This window comes from Prunus avium, chromosome 6, assembly GCF_965620075.1.
Source record: "Prunus avium chromosome 6, drPruAviu1.hap1.1, whole genome shotgun sequence".
NCBI lineage: Eukaryota > Viridiplantae > Streptophyta > Magnoliopsida > Rosales > Rosaceae > Prunus > Prunus avium.
Window position 1 is genome coordinate 32,814,045 of NC_142289.1, and position 18,412 is coordinate 32,832,456.

At 36.6% G+C, this 18,412-nt stretch overlaps 1 protein-coding gene and 1 pseudogene across 3 annotated transcripts; one reads left to right on the forward strand and one right to left on the reverse strand.

Annotated features, from left to right (window-relative positions):
* The first annotated feature begins 227 nt into the window (after positions 1-227).
* On the forward strand, positions 228-5,444 carry LOC110752739 (uncharacterized; annotated as a pseudogene). The gene is made up of 2 exons (XR_015836749.1): positions 228-4,993; positions 5,122-5,444. The product of XR_015836749.1 is annotated as an uncharacterized LOC110752739 (transcript).
* Positions 5,445-7,892: 2,448 nt separating this feature from the next.
* LOC110752805 (ethylene-responsive transcription factor RAP2-7) lies at positions 7,893-11,692 on the reverse strand. 2 transcript variants are annotated; one of them, XM_021953534.2, is made up of 10 exons: positions 11,042-11,692; positions 10,821-10,846; positions 10,661-10,691; positions 10,446-10,533; positions 10,204-10,349; positions 9,923-9,967; positions 9,707-9,810; positions 9,438-9,562; positions 8,988-9,101; positions 7,893-8,346 (listed from the first exon to the last, which is right to left on the reverse strand). In XM_021953534.2, exons 1-10 carry the CDS (start codon positions 11,554-11,556, stop codon positions 8,104-8,106), a joined length of 1,437 nt encoding a protein of 478 aa, XP_021809226.1. In that variant the 5' UTR covers positions 11,557-11,692; the 3' UTR covers positions 7,893-8,103. The 2 variants fall into 2 exon arrangements, with proteins under 2 accessions (XP_021809226.1, XP_021809227.1); XM_021953535.2 differs by lacking the exon at positions 9,923-9,967.
* Positions 11,693-18,412: the final 6,720 nt, after the last annotated feature.

The following is an 18,412-nucleotide window of genomic DNA, read 5'->3' on the forward strand; positions in this document are numbered from 1 at the left end:
AGGGGGTGGCTTGGGTCTGATAGTTTTTATTATTATTTATTTTAAATTTATTTTTTAATTGATTTTAAAATTTCTTATGTGGAGGTGGGCTCCACTTGCCACGTTACCCACTGAATTCATGGATAATGATCCATGTGTATGAAATTACAAAAACACCCCTGCCACGTCATCAAAGTTAACCGACTTTTAGATGGATTTGAGAGAATGAGGCAAAGTGGAATTAAGCCTAAATAATTAGAAGGGACTCGAAAGCGGATGGTTCAATTCCAAAGCCATGGAGGAGGCTGTTCTGTGCACACTCCAACAAGTAGAAGATATCAAAAAGCGTGTTTGAATGAAGGCTAGTTTTGCACATTTGCTTACTCAGTGTCAGTGCTATTATTCGAGAGATGCTGAAGATGATGATGCGGAATATAGCTGCTTCTTCTTCTTCTTATCGCACCAGCAGGAGATGGAGAGGTATGCCTTGTCTTCACTCTAACTCCACTCTTCTTGTTTTCGCCAACGATTACTTTGCTTTCCTTCACTCTCAACCTTCTAAACCAATCAATTCTACAAGAACCCAACTAGAGCAGCCAGTGAGAAACTCACCCAAAATCACAACTGTTGAGGATGCTTTCAATGTGTTTGATAGAATGCTTCAAATGCGTCCTCCGCCTTCAGTGGTTCGTTTCAATCAAATATTGGGTCAAGTTGCGAAATTGAAACATTATTCTACCGTCATCTCCTTGTATAACCAAATGGATGTGTCGGGAATTGGGCCTGATGTTTATACTCTAACCATTCTCATTAATTGTTATTGTCATTTGGACCAAATGGGTTTTAGTTTATCTGTCTTGGGAAAAAATTTCAAAGTTGGTCTTGAACCAAATGTCATTACTTTCAACACTTTAATCAGCGGCTATCTTCTCGAGAATAGCGTGGCGGAGGCGGCAGGAATTTTCAACAAAATGATTGCGGGAGGTAATTGTCAGCCTGATGTGGTTACTTTTGGCACAATAATAAGGGGCTTTTGCATGAAAGGTAACAATAGTGCTGCTATTCAGTTGCTTAGGAAGATGGAGGAAGGAGCTTGCAAGCCTAACCTAGTTGTCTATAGCACAATCATCGACAGTCTTTGTAAGGATACACTAGTTGATGATGCATTAAACCTCTTCTCAGAAATGATGTGCAAGGGTATTGCCCCAAATGTCATTACCTATACATCCTTGATTCATGGAGTTTGCAAATTAGGCGAGTGGAAAGAAGCTGCAAGGTTGTTGAATGAAATGGTGAGTAAAAATATCTTTCCAAATGTGTTAACGTTCAACGTCTTGGTAGACGTACTTTGTAAGGAGGGAATGGCCGTGGAAGCAGAAGGCGTGGTTGAGATGATGATTCAAAGAGGTATTGAACCTGATACGGTTACGTACAATTCACTAATGGATGGTTACTATTTGCTAGGAAGAATAGACAAAGCGAAAAAGGTTTTTGAACTAATGCTTAGCAAGGGCTTGATGGTTGATGTTGTTACTTACAGCACATTGATAAATGGATATTGTAAGCATAAAAAGATTGATGAGGCCATGATGCTTTTTCTGGATATGTCTCATAAGGGACTAGTTGCAAATACCGTTACCTATAACACTCTTCTGGATGGTTTTCGCAAAGCAGGTAGAATACAGGATGCACAAAAGTTGTTCTCTGATATGCAAGCTTGTGGCCAGCTTCCAAATGCTCGAACTTATTCTATTTTACTGGATGGCCTGTGTAAAAACTGACAACTTTCTAGGGCAATGCAATTGTTTTGTGAAATGGAAGCGAAGAAGTTAGATATTGATATTGTGATTTACAATATTCTTCTTGAAGGTTTGTTTATAACTGGAAAAATTGAATCTGCAAGGGATCTCTTTTGTGGTTTATCATCAAAAGGACTTGAACCTAATGTGAGGACATACACTATAATGATTAATGGACTCTGTTTCGCGGGCCTTACAAGTGAAGCAGAAAAGTTACTTATTGAAATGGAAGTGAAAGGCTGTTCTCCTAATGGTTGGACCTATAACAGAATTATCCGAGGGTTCATCCATAATAAACAGACATCAAGGGCGATGGTACTTATTCAAACAATGGTAGAGAAGGGTTTTTCTGCAGATGCATCAACAACGGAGTTGATAGTTCATTTACTGTCGAAAGATGAAGTGGATCCTGCTTTGTTGCCGTTAATAAAGTAATCTTTCTGAAACCAATAAGCATGTATGGACAATGAAATTTGAAACTGCTGCACCTTTGACGAACATGAAGATATTACAGTGGTTGTGCGTATGGCGCGAGGTGAATATGCCTTCTCACTAGCATCCGGAATTTCTGGTATTAATTCTGTTTAATGGAATTTCCGTTGTATTTTACTATTTATTATGAGAAGCTCTGTTTCAAAAAAAGATCCCATACAAACCTCTGTCTACCGATGCAGAGGCGCAATTGCAGGGTAACCCATGCAGCTATGCATTTGCATTTATTAGGGATTTAAGGGTTCTTGTATGATTTTAGTTATAAGTTATAACACATTACTTTTTCTCTAACTTCTCTCTACAAAAACTATAATTCCCCTCACCGCATGTATATCATATGAAGGTTTCTGGTAACTTACTAACGTCAGCGTTAATGATTAGAATGAGAATATTAACATGTGAATATAAATTATTAACAATCCCCATGCTATCTGTTAGTGTTTTTGTCTTTGTGTTTATTGAATAAGAGAAGGAAATTGAAGAAGATATCCACAGGCCAAAGCAAAACTTACAGCACATCAAACAAAAGCATACTCTTAGACTAATGTAGCGTGATCTTTAGCAGCAGAAGCAGATGGTACTTACTCAACAAATGGTGGAGAAGGGTTTCTCTGCAGCTGCATCAACAATGGAGTTGGTAGTTAATTTATTGTCCAAAGATAAAGTCGATCCAGCTTTATTAAAAAAAAAAAAATCATTGTGAAATTAATATGCATCTGTGAACAATGAAATTTGAAATTGCTGCACCTTTGACAACCATGAAGGTGTTATATATATGGGTCCGGATCAGGGGACACTTTTTTACCTTTATCGAGAGAAAGGAAAGTTGTTCAAATGCTGATCGTCTATTTGTTGATAACAAAATGAGGGACAGTTCACTTCTATCTTCTTCCAGTGTTTCAGTAACATCTAATGGTTATCCGGAGAACTTGGTAAGCAGATCTTCTGGTTCAGAGAGGCCATTGGAGCATTCCTTTCTTCTTCCAAATGAAGTCCCAGGGAAGCACAGTGGAAGATTCCTGGATGATGCAGCTAATGCTGATTTCAGTGCTGCTGTTGACAAGGGAGAGAGTAGCATAATCCAAAAATATATCATCAATGGACTTTGACACTTGGGATTACTCAATAGCGTCACCACAGCATTTTTCGAAATTATTGGGTGAAACTGATAGACAGCCTGGCTGGAGCTGTCAAAATGTCAAGTCCTTGGAAAGTACAAAATAACAATCAGTCCAGATTCTCTTTTGCAAGACAGGAGGATTCTAAAAATCAAGCATTCGATGTACAGTCATATCTGAATGTAGTTGGGCAGTTTTCTAATAACCAAAATAGAGATTTAGGTTTGGAGAATCTTGGAATTGGAAACGTTTTCTCATCTAGCTCTTTTGAAGACCCTGAAAATCATGGCAGCAATCATTTAGCTTTTTCTTCTAACTAGCTTTCTGGTGAGTACTGGCTGGCTTTATGTTACTCTTTCTTCTTGTGCTGATACCTATCTTTGTTATATTTGCTGCATTCCATTGGTTGCAGTAGGAATTTGTTTATGTTCTTTCTTGATGTTTAGCGGCATGCATCTTTTTCAGTCCCCCACATTTTGTTGCACGCACTCAAGATTTAAAAAAAAAAATTTGATTCCTTGCATCATCTGCTCTCCAATGTCACTTAACCATACTCCTGAGACCCTTCTGCTATTCGTCTGCGTGGAAGTGTGTTTTTTTCTTTCTTTTTTTGGGGTTTATATGGGCTGCTTATTTATTGTTTGTTGTATTGTTGGATATAGTTGCCATATCATTCTATTTGTTAGACATTGGTGAGAAATTGTTTAATGATGGAAATTATTTTATGGTTGGTGTTGATCTTTTTTATTTTCGTTTCCTTTAATTTGAATTATCTAATAGGTTCATGACCGTAATTAATTTTCAATTATGTGCTTGAAGTTCTTGATTATTGTGATCTCATAGTGATTATTATTAGTATCAGTTTTCTTAATGGGTTTTCATTTATTTTCTTTGCTGCCACGGGGGTTGTTTTTTCATACTTTGTTTGGTTTCTAGCCAAAATGGATATTAATGATGATTATTCAACTCCCTGTTGTACTGGTATTTGATTGCTGCTCTCACAACTAAAATGGATGAAATCTGACCCTTTTGGGGAGTTTTATACTGCGCTAACTGCTTAACATGTCAAAATGGATATTAATGAATTTACACCCTTTTTTTTTTCCTTCTACATTTCTATTTGTATTGTGTTTGCAAAGTTTAAAACAGAAAAGTGATTGGAATTAAAAATTATTTCGTGCAATAATATTCTGAGTGTGGGGTGTGTGCTATATTAGGCGGGATGGTAATGTTAATGATGTTTTTCTGTTTTTTTGTATTTTCTGAAAAAGAAAAGAGGAAGAAAAGCTTGAAGCTACTATTTTGAATAGAATTGTTTATCTATCAGTGTCTGCTTTCTTTCTTTTTTTGGGTGTAAAAGAGGGCATGATGTGGGTTTGATCTGTAGAAGTTGCTGTGTTTCCCACCCAGTGATCTCTTATTTGTTTTCGTCCCTGGCAGATTATGTTGATCTTTATTTTAGAAAACAGGAAATATTGATATCTGCTTCATGTTAAAATGAAGCACTTCGTTGCTGGGATGCTGTCATATTTCCCAAGCATATAACGGATGACTTTTTTGATATTTGGGCAGCGTAGTTGGCAGCTCGTATATAATATCGAATCGGTAACGTATTCATCCATTTCCCATTTCCATTTGATTTGTAGATGCTTTCTTTTTTATTTCTTGTGGAAGTATTTAATTTAAATGACAACTTTGGATCCTACTATGCCTCCCCAACAAACCATGAAAAGAAGTTCTGATGGTGCTTGGTGAGTCCAACATGAAGCTATGAATTATGAAGAAGCAATTGCTTTTTGTTGCGTTAGGCCACTGTGCTCAGTGTCCAATATTTCTCCTTGAAATCTGTGTCGCTTGCTCCTGCTATCTAGAAGTGGGCTGGACTGGAGAGGCCCCCATAAAATAAAACCTTGCAAACATTAACCATCTATATCTCTACTGCATGGTGCTATGCTAATGCCTATTTTTCGGCAATCAAAAGTTGTACAGTTTGCAAAGGACCCACCAGTTTGGAGCAACAAATTTAAGAATGACAGGTGGCCAAACTATTCATGAACAGTATTGTTAGCTTAGCACCCTCTATAATTACTCAGTGTTTTTGAAAGCTTTGTCTCCTTAAAAGAGGTCACAACAAGAAGTCACTACTATTATTATTAGCATTTACAAGACAGAGAAAGAAAAACAGATTGTGGGGTTGGCTGTGGGCCCCTTTTGAAAAGTGAAATCTCACCCGTCCATCCATCCATCCATCCATCGCTACTAGGTTGCAGACAAATTTGGGCTACTGGTGGGCCCACCATAACATCACCCCACCAAGTTGGGGTGTCTCACTCATTCGCTGCCACAAAATTCTTTAATGTTTATTTAAGATTCACCGTGTAACCTACCTAACTGAGACCCCCAACAACCTTCCTTAGATAAGATAAGAGCCCTTATGAAACCAAACCCACTATTTGGAATCTACCAAATTTAGGTGGGACAGGACAGGACAATAGGGTTCTGAATTGGGCTTAGGCCCACCATGTGTTTCTTAACTTTATCATTGACATCTATCCTCCTATCCTATGTGGTCCTACTACTAAGCCCAATCTTTCATCTAATAAAGAAACCTGAAAAAAACAAAACATGAACCAAATATTTTCCTTATTAATAATATAACACCATTAAAGAACCAAATAAAATTGAGAAAGCCTTCTGCCACTTTGTGAACATAGTCGATGCTCAAGGGTTTCTGTCATACCATTGTCCAAATGACTTTTATAATGTAAACAAGCGCTTGAATATTAATCTTTAGTTCTCAAGCCTTTAATTTCAGTGGGAAAAAAGTGTGTACCAAATGTGAGAGGCATGAAAAATAAATAAAAGCGTATGCGTGTTATTTGCCGTTAATTTATTATAAAAAAATACAGAGTGTTGTCATTTGCACCACATTACTGACCATCTCTCTAAACTGATGATTCCACTTACGGGCGACATTTATAATAATCATTCAAGTCGTTGATGTAAAAGCACTCAAAGTAGATGAACTCAGATTTCATGAAATGATCCCATTCCCATACGTATAATATAATAATGTGAAAATTTATGTCACTCACAGCCTCTAAAAAGGCTACGTGGCTCTATCCCTGCCGATTATTGTGCACAAGGACTAGGTTGAGCTCGGTGTTTTTTCTACGGTCCTCCTATGTACTAAGTGCATATGCAAAAAGTGGTAGTCTACCACATTTCACAATTGAAGATGCAAGTGGTAACAAATCTCAGCTGTTGGATCAATTGAAAACCAATCCAATGGTGACATTTGCCTATGCACTTAGTACATAGGAGGATTGAAGAAAAATCGTTCCTTCACACTCCATAAATGTTGTCCAATTCTATGCCAAGGGTGACAACAGTAAGTTTTCTTTAGTGCGACTTTGGAAGGATAGTGTGTGATTCCAGTGGTAATGTAATAAATTCAAGTGTTAGTATTTGGAGTAATAGGAGTGTGTGTGTGTGTTTACACATGCTAGTACTCAAGAGAGCAATGTACCAATCCGACCATATGAAAGTGCATTCGCATTAAAGGCGAAATCGCACCAAATAAAAAAAAATGTAACATGATCAAAACTCGTTAATTAGCTTAATCCTACTTATTTCCACACTAATATCAAGTGATGTGGAAGGATTTTTGTTTTTGTGTTGCTGTGATTTAAAGGATTGAGAAGGACATGGTGATTGATAAAGAAATTGATTGCATACCTCAATTTGTAAAGAATCATTTTTACAAGAAAATCACAACTTGCACTCATAGTAAATAAAAACTCGTTCATCCTCGCACACAATCAAATCACAGTTTGACAGATATTTACTTATCTTTCCTCTTTGTAAGTGGACACTTGTTTAACTGTGATTTGTCTACATCAACAACTTGTAATAATCAAGCATTGTTCTGGATTGTATTTAATTGGGAAGTTCACAAGTATATGATTCTGGTCTTTCAAAGGATGCAAGGACAATTCTTCCGACAGAAAGCGGCATTGAATTTTCATGTCATCTTTTGTTAGAAGTTTGCTTTCATGGTAAAGCAATGGGAAACAATTCGTTTTTCTCTGTTGATTTTGTTCCTCTGCCACTAGCAAAGCATTATGTACAGAATCATCACCAAAAATGTCCCATCCATTAACCTGTACTTCTACAAACCCTCACACTTTTGGTGCGGTATCTTTGGCAATTAGAATTATTTGTGTTGCCAGGTTTCTTACTTCTCTGTCAATTGTGGGGCAAACCGTCACATGGTGTTACTAATCTATCCATTATAACACGAGCGGACAACAAATTATTGGTGCTACAGTCACACCGAAAATGTTGTACGGTTTGCGTTAATAAACAAACCTACGATCTATAACAATCTTTAAAGAGCTCACTATTAACACCTCTTTCTGAACGAGTAGTTTGGATAGATAGATGGATCCCACCATAACCACTTGATACTTTTTACATTAGAGATCAAGTTAGATATAACATATTTCCGAGAACAAATACAAATAGACTTTACGGTACTGATATATCCAACAGAGTGTGGTAATGAGAGGAAAAGGAGTCAGAAATCAAGTTGTAGTGTATATATCAATCTCTATTTGAATCATACAAAGAATCTGAAGACCACCGTTGTTATGGTTGCTCCTTCAATCTGGGGGAAAATTTAGGCCGCACGGCTTTCGCTCGGTGATACTCTACTATTGAGAAGTATTGGCGGCAGCCGTGGCTGGCGAAGTAAAACAGAGATTGAGGGCTGTTGGAGTTGAGGGTTGCAAGGGGTGGACAGCAGCGGAGGGAGTGGTAGCTGAAAATGAGAATCCTGATGATGCTGCAGTAGAGAACAGTGGCATTGGGGTAGCACTGACCTGGCCATGCATTTGCCAAGCCCAGTTGGGGGGTCCTTGAGATCCTAATGCAATTCTCTTCTCTGTTGCTCTTTCCTGTCAAATGATTCAAGAGTAGACTATTAGTTTGAAGACTTGTATTTTACACAATCAAGGTCTTCATCCGAGTGTGAAACACAACTTCCTCTCATACCTTAAATGAAAGCTAAATTGGAAAAAAAAAAAATAGATCATTCTTCACATGAAATATCGTTTGATTCGATTACAGAAGCAAATAGGACCATATTGTCTAATACAGCGACTACACTATAGGAGCAGCGACAGTTCAACAGTTCAGTGTTTAAAGTCATAAGAAGTTTTTGATAGTGTATAAACCACAAAAATTACAAGCACTTAAAAAAGGACCAAGTCTTACCATGTTATTAAACGTTACTTTTATAACTCTGTTTTCCCGACATCTACTATCCACAATTGAAAATATAGAAAACAGAATACAAAGTCTCCCAACCCAACCTAATCAGTTTGCACCTAACCTGAGTTAAATTTAGTTACAAAGTTTGGTTATGTGGCAACTTCTTTAATTATATTCAGTTACCAGTGGGATTTTTCAGATAAGTCGAGCTATGATGGTTATTGCAAAAATGGTACCGTTATGGTCAGGGGAATAAAACAAAGTCATATAATGAATACAATTAAACTTAAGTTATATCATTTATAGACAAAGCATTTAAATTCACCTGATTGGAAAAGTAACTAGGATATACACCATTCCACAATGGTGGGTGCTGTGATGTCATTACTAGCCCTTTGAAAGGTGGATCACTCATCGTTGCATTTACATTGTGCTCCATCTGCAAAGTCAGAGAGGATGTTTAGTTTTAGCACCAAGACATGCGTGACATGTTTCATCATTATGTGCCTAAAATAAGTGTAAAAGGACCTATAACAAGCCAAAAATTAAAACGCATTATTTTGTTTTGGCAGCTAGCAAAAACAAATGAACTACAGCAGAAGTAATCTTTTACTTTCAGAGATATTAAGAGAGGCAACAGGATATATATTAGTGTTTGAAGCCATCTGAAACCTTAAACCTTCCATCCAAAAAATTGAGGAAAACCTTGAAGATGGGGCATCTCAAGATAAAACTATCTACTGGAACTGATATATGTCAAAATAATTTTAAGTACCCTCTTTCCATTGTGCCCATCAAAAGGGCCGGAATGGAATTGAAGATGCCCCTCGACTTCCTTTTGACAATTGCCAAATGAAGGGGGAGATATCCCCAAATTCAGATCAAGATTGTGATCGCCATCTGCATCAGGGAGAAAAAAAAATATAAACAGAATTCTACGAAGACAAATTTCTGGAAAATTTTCTAATTAGTAAACCACCTGCCTTGAAAACAGGAGATGCGTTTGAACTACCTCAAAAGATAGTGATATTTGTAAAATCGTACCTTCATTACCAGCCTCAGATATCATCTCCCCTTCATATGTGCTTGGCTCAAAGTTGGTGACTGCTTCCCTTCCATTACATTTGATTGCTGCCTTGTCATAAGCCCTAATTTCCAGAAAAATCAAAAGGGAGAGATGTGTTGGATGGAAGCCTAATGAGGTTGAGAATTCAGGGTAATAAATTCAGTCAGGTAGAGTGTAATTCATGACATTAGGACCTTGCAGCTTCTACTTCACTGTCGAATAGCCCAAGATATATATACCTGCATGCAAGCATTGTAACCTCCATGATGAAACGACCGTCCCCACAATTTTTTTTCTTTGAAATAGGCACTTGGACTTGTTGTTTTTTTTTTTTTACAAGGAAAAGAGAAGACAACGACTGATTGAGAATTAATCCAAAATTAATTCTCAGTTCAAACCGACAACCTCTGAACATATAAAGTCTAAACCGAAACCTACTGTAAGAAATTCAAAATTCCATAAAATAATTCCTCACTTTTTGCCAAGGAACTGCCCCATTCGAGCTTCCCATCGGCCACATTTGTGCAGCGTAACCCCTCTATATCTCGAGCTCCCCCTTGAGAAACCAGTGCTCTGCCTCCGTAGTATGTGCACGAATTCTTCCTTGGTCAAATTCTTCATCTGCTCATTCATTAAAAATAGATCAAAATATGATTCCACTCACCATATGAAATTAAGCAGACTTAAGTTCATCAAGAAACAAGTGCATTATCCTACCTGTTTCAAATCCTCCTCATAATCACTGAGGTTGTAATTGATATCAGCATCAACTCCTCTGAACTTAATAGCAGCTCGATCGTAGGCTCTAAATTCAGCAAACCCAATTTAAGAATACTACTAATAATACAAACAGTAGTAACCACAATGACTAATTATCTAAATTCAGAAACAGTACGAAATCCAAGCAAAAAGATATGAAGAAGGCTTTTTACCTAGCCGCAGCATGAGCAGTGTCAAATCCACCTATGTCAAACCCAACACTTAAATTTTCATCAAAAACTTTCCAAATAGAAAAGCATGACAAATAATTGCCTTAATAATTACTATAACTAAATCCAAGCTAATCAAATGGGCAAGGTCAAAAACACATACCCAAATACACTTGTTTCCCGCAGTCCCTGCACCCAGCAAAAAGTAAAAATAATTAGTAAATCGGATTAATACTATATGAAACAGATGCATTTGTGTAATTGCAATTCAAACTCAACCCAAAAGAAAACAACCCATAAAAAATTAGATTAAAATAAGCAAACCCAAGTAACGAAACATGAAACACAATAGAACGAAATTAAGGAAATCAAAATTGGACTAACCAAATATGAGATTCCCATCTACCAGTTCTTCTATAGAAGGTGACCCCTCTATACTGAGAGCTCCGAGACCTCGGCCCTCTTCTGCTCTTCTTCACCTGCTGTTGCTGTGGTGGCGGTGCGGCTGGTTGCTGTTGTTTCTGTTGAACCAACCTGACCTCTCCGGACCCGCCATGATCGAACCCAAGCTCCATCAAGTTCTTCCTCACCAAAGACGACGACGCTGACGACTGCCCCTGGCCGGGCCAATTGCTCAGGCCCCCGGTGACCGGGAACAGCTCCTTAGTCACGACGACGTCGTCTTCATCTTCTCCGCCCCTGACCTTGAGAATATCGAAGTTGAAGGTCGTGACGGCGTCGTATCTGGCGGCGCGTGTGGAGCACGAGTCGTCGTTGGTGCTGGATGCGTCAGCATTGACCACGGACGAGTTCGACGTCCCCGACTCGTCCATTTGGGTGCCGCACGACTCGACTTCGTTTGGGCCAGAACTGACGACGTTCAGATTAAGATCCAGCATAGCTCAGCTCTCTTAATATAAATTTTAGTCCCTCTAAATACAGCTCCGGTTCTAGACTTTTCAGCTCAGTCAGCTGACCGTCGATCGCCGGCTCTAATCGGACGGTGGAGATCGACCGAATCAGACACTAGTACAAAACACCGAGAAGCACATGATCGGAGCTCAAACTTGGAATTTTAGAAAGCGTACAAACGGGTGCGTCGGCGATCGCCGGAGATTGTAAAAAAGAGAAAGGAAGTGGGAACGGCGTCGTTTGCCTAAGCTAATGAGTTAATAAATTGCATTACTGATATAGTCGGCGGCGATGGGAGGCTGAGAATGGAAACCTCAACGGCGTCGTTTAATATGTGTGTGTTGTGATGCCATAACCATAAACTAGGAGACTCATAGAGTCATGGAATATAATCGGCTTTCAGAGAGAGAGAGAGAGAGAGAGGTGATAGGACGCGTGAGGGAACATTTCAGACCCATTTTAAGCGGACGGGAATATATATTTAAACATTTCTCGTTCTCTCTCAACCGGTTTCGTCTGTCACCGGTCACTTTGATATTGCCAAGAGATTTTTTTTTTAGTTACCGGTGTCTCATACATGGGAACACCCGTCTATAAGTTTTTAACCACTACCCATTGACCGTTGCCGACTTCATGTATACATACGGTAAAATTATATAATTTAACATTTTACCATGTGTCATTTTTGTTGGCAGCCATGGTTAAATTTGCTTGGGTTACATTGGTTGCATATCTAACAGTTTAAGTTTTTGGAGTTTAGTGGTTGTCTAATATGGTATTAGAGCTCTAATTTATGGAAGTCTGAATTTGAAACCTCCAAACCTCATCTCGCATATTAGAACGAGTGTCAGCTTAATATTACATCGTGAATTTGTGTATCTCTTCCGGTCTCAGTTAATGTAATAAGATTATGTCTACTAGTATTGTTTGGTATCCCTTCTAACATTGAGAAGATAATACAACTAGGTTAAAAAGTTTCTACTTAACTTTTTTTTTTTTTTGGTCTGTTTTAACATTAAAATTAGAATTATAATATATGATTATATTTATAACAAAAGTTTAAACATAATTAATATGTGTAGTCAAGATACATCATGATAAAAGGTATGTTAGTCAAACTAGACTCCAATTTCACTAAGACTATTGGTGACCAAAAAAAAACGTGGCCCAATTGGTTTTGGCGACGGTGAAACCACTAATGAGATTGGAAATCAATCAAATCTGTCTATTTTATAAGATATTTGCTAAAATCTAGCAGCAAGCCACTCAATTTTCCAACTTTTTGGCTCAAATAATGTCACTAAATTCCTTGCCATTTTCATTTCAGATAATATTTAATACTATGTCTTTAACACATTTTACGTCCCGTCTTCGTTCTTATGTTAGATTCCCACTTCTATCTCATTTTTTTCAATTTTAATTTAACTTTTCATATTAATTTAGTATGAAAACATGGTTGGAAGCTTGGTGGAGTCGGAGTAGGCACCGTCCATGGCTGTATCCTATTTTAGGTCACTTGTGGACAATTTTTTTTGTTTGTTCATGGGTGTAATGCAAAATGTATGAGTCATTTATCATTTGAAATCCCATCTGGACAATATTTATTTGATAATGGGCCAACTTGATTGATACAGATACAATTTATTTTGAGGAACCTAGTTTTTATAATCAATTTGCAACTTGCTTATTTAAGAAAGCTACGTGTAGTGTAGGAAATATTATTTCCACGTTTGTTTTTGCCAAGTGGCATTGTTAAGGTAGCAAATGTCAATTGTTTCGACTCCGACAACACCAATAATATCTTGATTTAATTTGGTATGAAAATTACTCAATAACTAGTTTGGCTAGTCAATTTTAAAATGTTATGTCAACAACGTTAATAACATTTATCTCTACATTCGAGATTGTGTGTTCTAATCTCTCTCTTCTAATATCGCTTGTATCAAAAGAGAAAATTATTTACTAACTAGCCTTTAATTTAGTGGTATTTATCTTCAGTTCGTTGGAGGAGATCTCATGTTTATAATGAGTTCGATACTTAATTGTATGTATATTAGTTCGTTAGTTATTGACCTGTTATAAAAATTTCACATATTGTTTGTAATTGTAGGTTTTGAAAAAGAAAAAAAAAAAAAGAAGCGAAAATTATGATAATATTGTAGTTGGAGATCCCGTAACATTTTTTTTTTCCAAACTATCCATGTGATTTACAATTTACTTCAAAGAAAGGATAATATTCCAATGCCATCGCCACCTGGCGTCCTCTCCTTTCAGGATCACTTGATTTTGAGCTTAAATTTTACACGTGGAAAAAAATGACGGGTCAAATAACGGGGTGGGCCCATACGTGAGGACAAGGGAAATCTTTGCCATATTTATTTCAATCAAATCATAATCTTGCCCGTTTTCCAATGGACCCTACCTTTTTCGACTCATCTGTTACTTTCTCCATTTAGGTAAAAATACGATGAATGTCTCTCCATCTCGTATGTACCGCGCTAAATACGACTTTTACCAAATTCCGGCAGTAAAAAAGTAATTCGGCCTGTTTAAACATGGTGACCGAAGGATCCGACGGTTGGGATTAATTCGTATTGGCTGCGTCAGCCCATATCAATGCTGGGAATTCCAAATGTATCCTCTGCCGGTCAATACCCAACCATGAAATACACGTGCATTATGAGTGTGATGAGTTCTTTGTGCTTAATTACAAAAATACCATTCTTGTACCTAACAAATTGGGCCATGCTATAGTAGTACAGTAGACCAGAACTGCAAGATTGCACACGAAACGCATGTTTTCCCACCAATAGTTATTGTCACTCTGAAAAAGTTGTAAATTTGTTTATAAATTTAAACGAGACGGGTCAAATATGATCACTTTAGAATGATAATAACAACTCCCTTTGATTTATGCCGTTTTTAGATGACTTACAAGTAGGCATGTAATAAGCAAATCGGAGATGGAGCGGAGCACTTGAAATCCGACCCAACTCGATTTTAAAAATATTTGAACTCAATCCGATTTGAAAACTCGACTGATCATTAACAACTAGATTCATATTTGATTAGTTGAATTATCCGATAACCCGATCCGAATGATTTTATATCATATATATATACAAATAATGAATATTTTAATTCTCGTACATTACAATGAATTCACCCTTGTTTTTGTTCATATAGTACGTACCCTAACACTAAAAGGGCAGGTAGAGTAAAGTGACCTAGAGAGTGAACAGCCGACATTTTGTTTACCTAACCGGAGTCATGAGTTTTACCGACAAAGCAAAGAAAAGAAAAGAAGAAAGAAAAGAAGATTGTTGGCTTACTCACACACTCACCAAAAGTCGAGCAAAATGATATAATAATTGGAAGATTCTTAGGACAAGAAATAACCACGTAGCTGAAGAAAAATATATTAGTCGTCGCAAATACTCATGTTCATTTTCCTTTCTATAAAACCCCGAGAATCCTTAGCAATCGGGAAACATCAAATCTAGAAAATTTAAAACCTGTCTCTAGGGTTTCATTCAAATTCAACAAAGAAATAAATGATGTTGTTGCTTTCCCTTTTCGCCTTTTGCAAGATTCAACGAGTTTATACCTTAAAAAGAAGGAGAGATTCAAAGTGCATGTGGGTGTGAACATAGCTTTAGCCTCGTTTTAACTTCAACCAACAAAGATTTCCCATTTTTCTATGACTCCATGACCAGACAAATGCGTTGCATGCTGCCGATGCCGATGCCGATCCATCAAATGCAAAACACGTGCGTTAAACTTTCGTTTGGTATAATATCATTTTATTATTTTCCATCATATTCGTATGATTCTGTATGAATCAGATTTGTTCGCACCTCACAGTGCCAGTGGAAAAATCTGGTTTGAAGAACTTATCCGTTTGCACCTTATCAATTCTTTTGTTCTTCTCTGCTCATAGGTTAGGATTCTCACGCGTACAACAACAACAACTAATTAAACATATGCGTGATAGAAAAGTATCTTTTGATAAATACAATCGTAATATCGAATGCGATAACTTATAAGAAAATAAAATTTGAGACTTTTTTTCTTACACTCGATGTCCTAAGTTCGATTCCCGTCTTGATATATACAGGTGATATATGGGCTGGTTTTAGAATCTCCTAATCCACAATTATAATTTTTTGTGAACTAAAAGCCTGTCCAAACTCTATTCTTGGATTCCTTGGCTATTATGGAATCTAGTTGAAAATAATCTATCGTCGTTCTCTTTGCTTATCTTTTTTCAGATTCTGTGTAATGCTTTAGTTAAGTATACATGTATTGCTTCATTGTGAAACTTAATTAAGGGGCAAATTTCTCATCAAATTATTCTTTTTTTAGCAACGATCAAAAAGAAGAAGATAATTATGAACTCCCACAAACTTAACAATGATAGTGGATGAAACAAGGATTAGCTTGGCCAAGTGGAAATCATAATTTCCTCCCAATAATGAAAAGAAAAAAAATTTCAACAAGTCTTATCGTTTATTGGTGATGTGGACATCCAGCACATGAGCAAAATCAATGGGAAGAAAAATCTTGTTGATGCCTTTACACAAATTTATGGGTTTGGTAGGTCTATGTTTAGTAACTTGTGTGGAAAAAACCATATATATTTTTTCTATAAATTTAGGATTAGTTCTTTTTGTGGCCAATTCTATAAAGGATTAGTTAGAGAAATCAACATGTTGATTACAAATCATAAGGTTCATGCATGAATTCAAGCCTTTCCAACACACACAGTCAATAAACAAAGAAACAAAAATAGACCCATAATGTTTAATACAAATAACAGAGGTCTCGGATTCGAACTCCATGACATCATTTGTATGTGTGTGTGTGAGAAATCTCTCTCTTGTCTGGTTTAGATTATTACTTAGACTAAAAAGAAAAAGAAATTACAATAAATTGTTTTCTTTTCTTTTTTATTTTTCAAAAATAAAAGAGAAGAAAAAACAGAACAAAAGACTGGTGAATCATTTTGTCTGCTTTTTAAAAATAGGTCATCCGAGTTGACAAGAAAGCACAAACTGTGGCAGTAGAAAAGATACAAAATAAGCAATAAATAAAGTAAGAATACAAACAAAATGAGTGAGGATGAGAGAATAAAAAAACTAATTTTTTTTTTTTTTGAGTCACACAATTAGAAGTACCTTCCCATTAAGGTAATCCTCTTACCTTAAAAGTTAAAAATTTGGTAAACTTAATTTCTAATTCTAGTAACTTCAACCAACCACTTCCCCACCACCATGATTGCGACTTTTCTACCGGCTACGGCCGGTTGCCCTAATACATCCAATTCAGTTCAAAGCTGTACCCAAATTCCTTCGTCTCACCACTCCCCGTCTGCCACGTGTATCTCTTTTTTTGCAGCGATCTCCACCGTCCACCCTGATCTGTTCCGACGGTCGATGTGGCCAGGAAACATAGGATATTTTTCTCTGGAAATGATTGATCTTTGAAGAGGAAGAGCTGGAAGAGGCAAAATCTGTACTATCATTAAAGTGAAGCTAAAGTTATGGGAAACTTCTTTTATTTCATGTTCATATCAACAAAAAGCTCTCTCGACATTGGATTTTCCAGCTCATTTAGACATTAGCCAGATGATTGTGTTCATTTCATTTCATAGGTTGGTTTCTTTCCAAAAGTTCGAATATTCCTCATATTTCACTACCAAAAATAACCTAATCAAGCCAATGTGATCTAACCCGGTAAAAGATGGTCTTGACTTGCAGTTCAATGGTTTCAAGTTCAAATTCCCATACCACACTGATAATATGTGCAAACCTCATTTCCCTTATAATTTAGACTATCGCTTGTATTAAAAACAAACCTAATCGAGTTAAAAGAAAGTCTTCCCCACTTGGGTTTGGTAAAGCAAATGCCAAACCATTTTCATTTATTTTAATTCTGAAGATTTTTTTTTATAAAAATTTAAAATTTTTCACATATAACAAACATATACATATTCTGAAAAACTTGTATTGTAAAGGATAGAAATTTGTGAGTGTTCTTGCTTTATTCAATATGCTTGATCGTTCATTGTATCGGTCTCACATGTAACCAAGTATCAAAATTCACGAGTTTCTAATCCATTAGAGTGACGCCAAAACATGGTTCAACGAACAATAATATCAGATTCAAACTATGACATAAATGACTTTATATGGTACATCTAATTCGAGCTACGTTCGTTAAATTATTTAGGTTTTCGACTAAGAACAGTAGCCTTAGGTCTATGTAAACTCCATCTTAAAACCTACAACTATTGAGGTTTGAAAATCATTCACCACGTGAACGACTGTTACTAACACATCCCAAGTAAACCAACAACCATTAGGAAAAAAAAGTTATTCAAAGCACAACATGATGAGCAAGGAACTTGGCGATAATGCACTACCCTACAAGGTGGCTTGTCAATATAGCAATATTTTATAGGTGGATTAATTAATTGGAAGAAACAATATAAAAAGGAAAAATAATAAATAGGGTTTTGCCTTTTTTTTCCTTTTGGGTGGGTACATTGTCTCTGCAAGAGGTGTACGAGGTTTAGGCCTAGGGAGACGTGGACGCTCCTTCTCCATTCATGGAAAGCCCTTCCCTCAATATTTTAATCCTTCGTTTTGTCAAACTTTCTACTTTTATTCATTTTTTTTATTATTTTATTATTTGGCTTTTTATAATGGTTTTTCTCAGTCTTCTTCATCAGCAATTATTGATTACTTTGAGATGATGAGGAGGAGACATAAAATAATAAAATAATACATAAATGAAAAATATCCAAGACGTTAAATTACTCATTTGCCCTTACTGTTTGAC

Excerpts from the sequence above, each read along its gene's own strand:
- LOC110752805 (XM_021953534.2), bottom strand. The coding sequence starts at position 11,556 with ATGCTGGATCTTAATCTGAACGTCGTCAGTTCTGGCCCAAACGAAGTC. Across the intron at positions 10,692-10,820 it reads CGGGAAACAAGTGTATTTGG|GTGGATTTGACACTGCTCAT; the intron begins GTATGTGTTTTT and ends GGTTTGACATAG. Across the intron at positions 9,563-9,706 it reads ATCTGAGGCTGGTAATGAAG|ATGGCGATCACAATCTTGAT; the intron begins GTACGATTTTAC and ends TCCCTGATGCAG.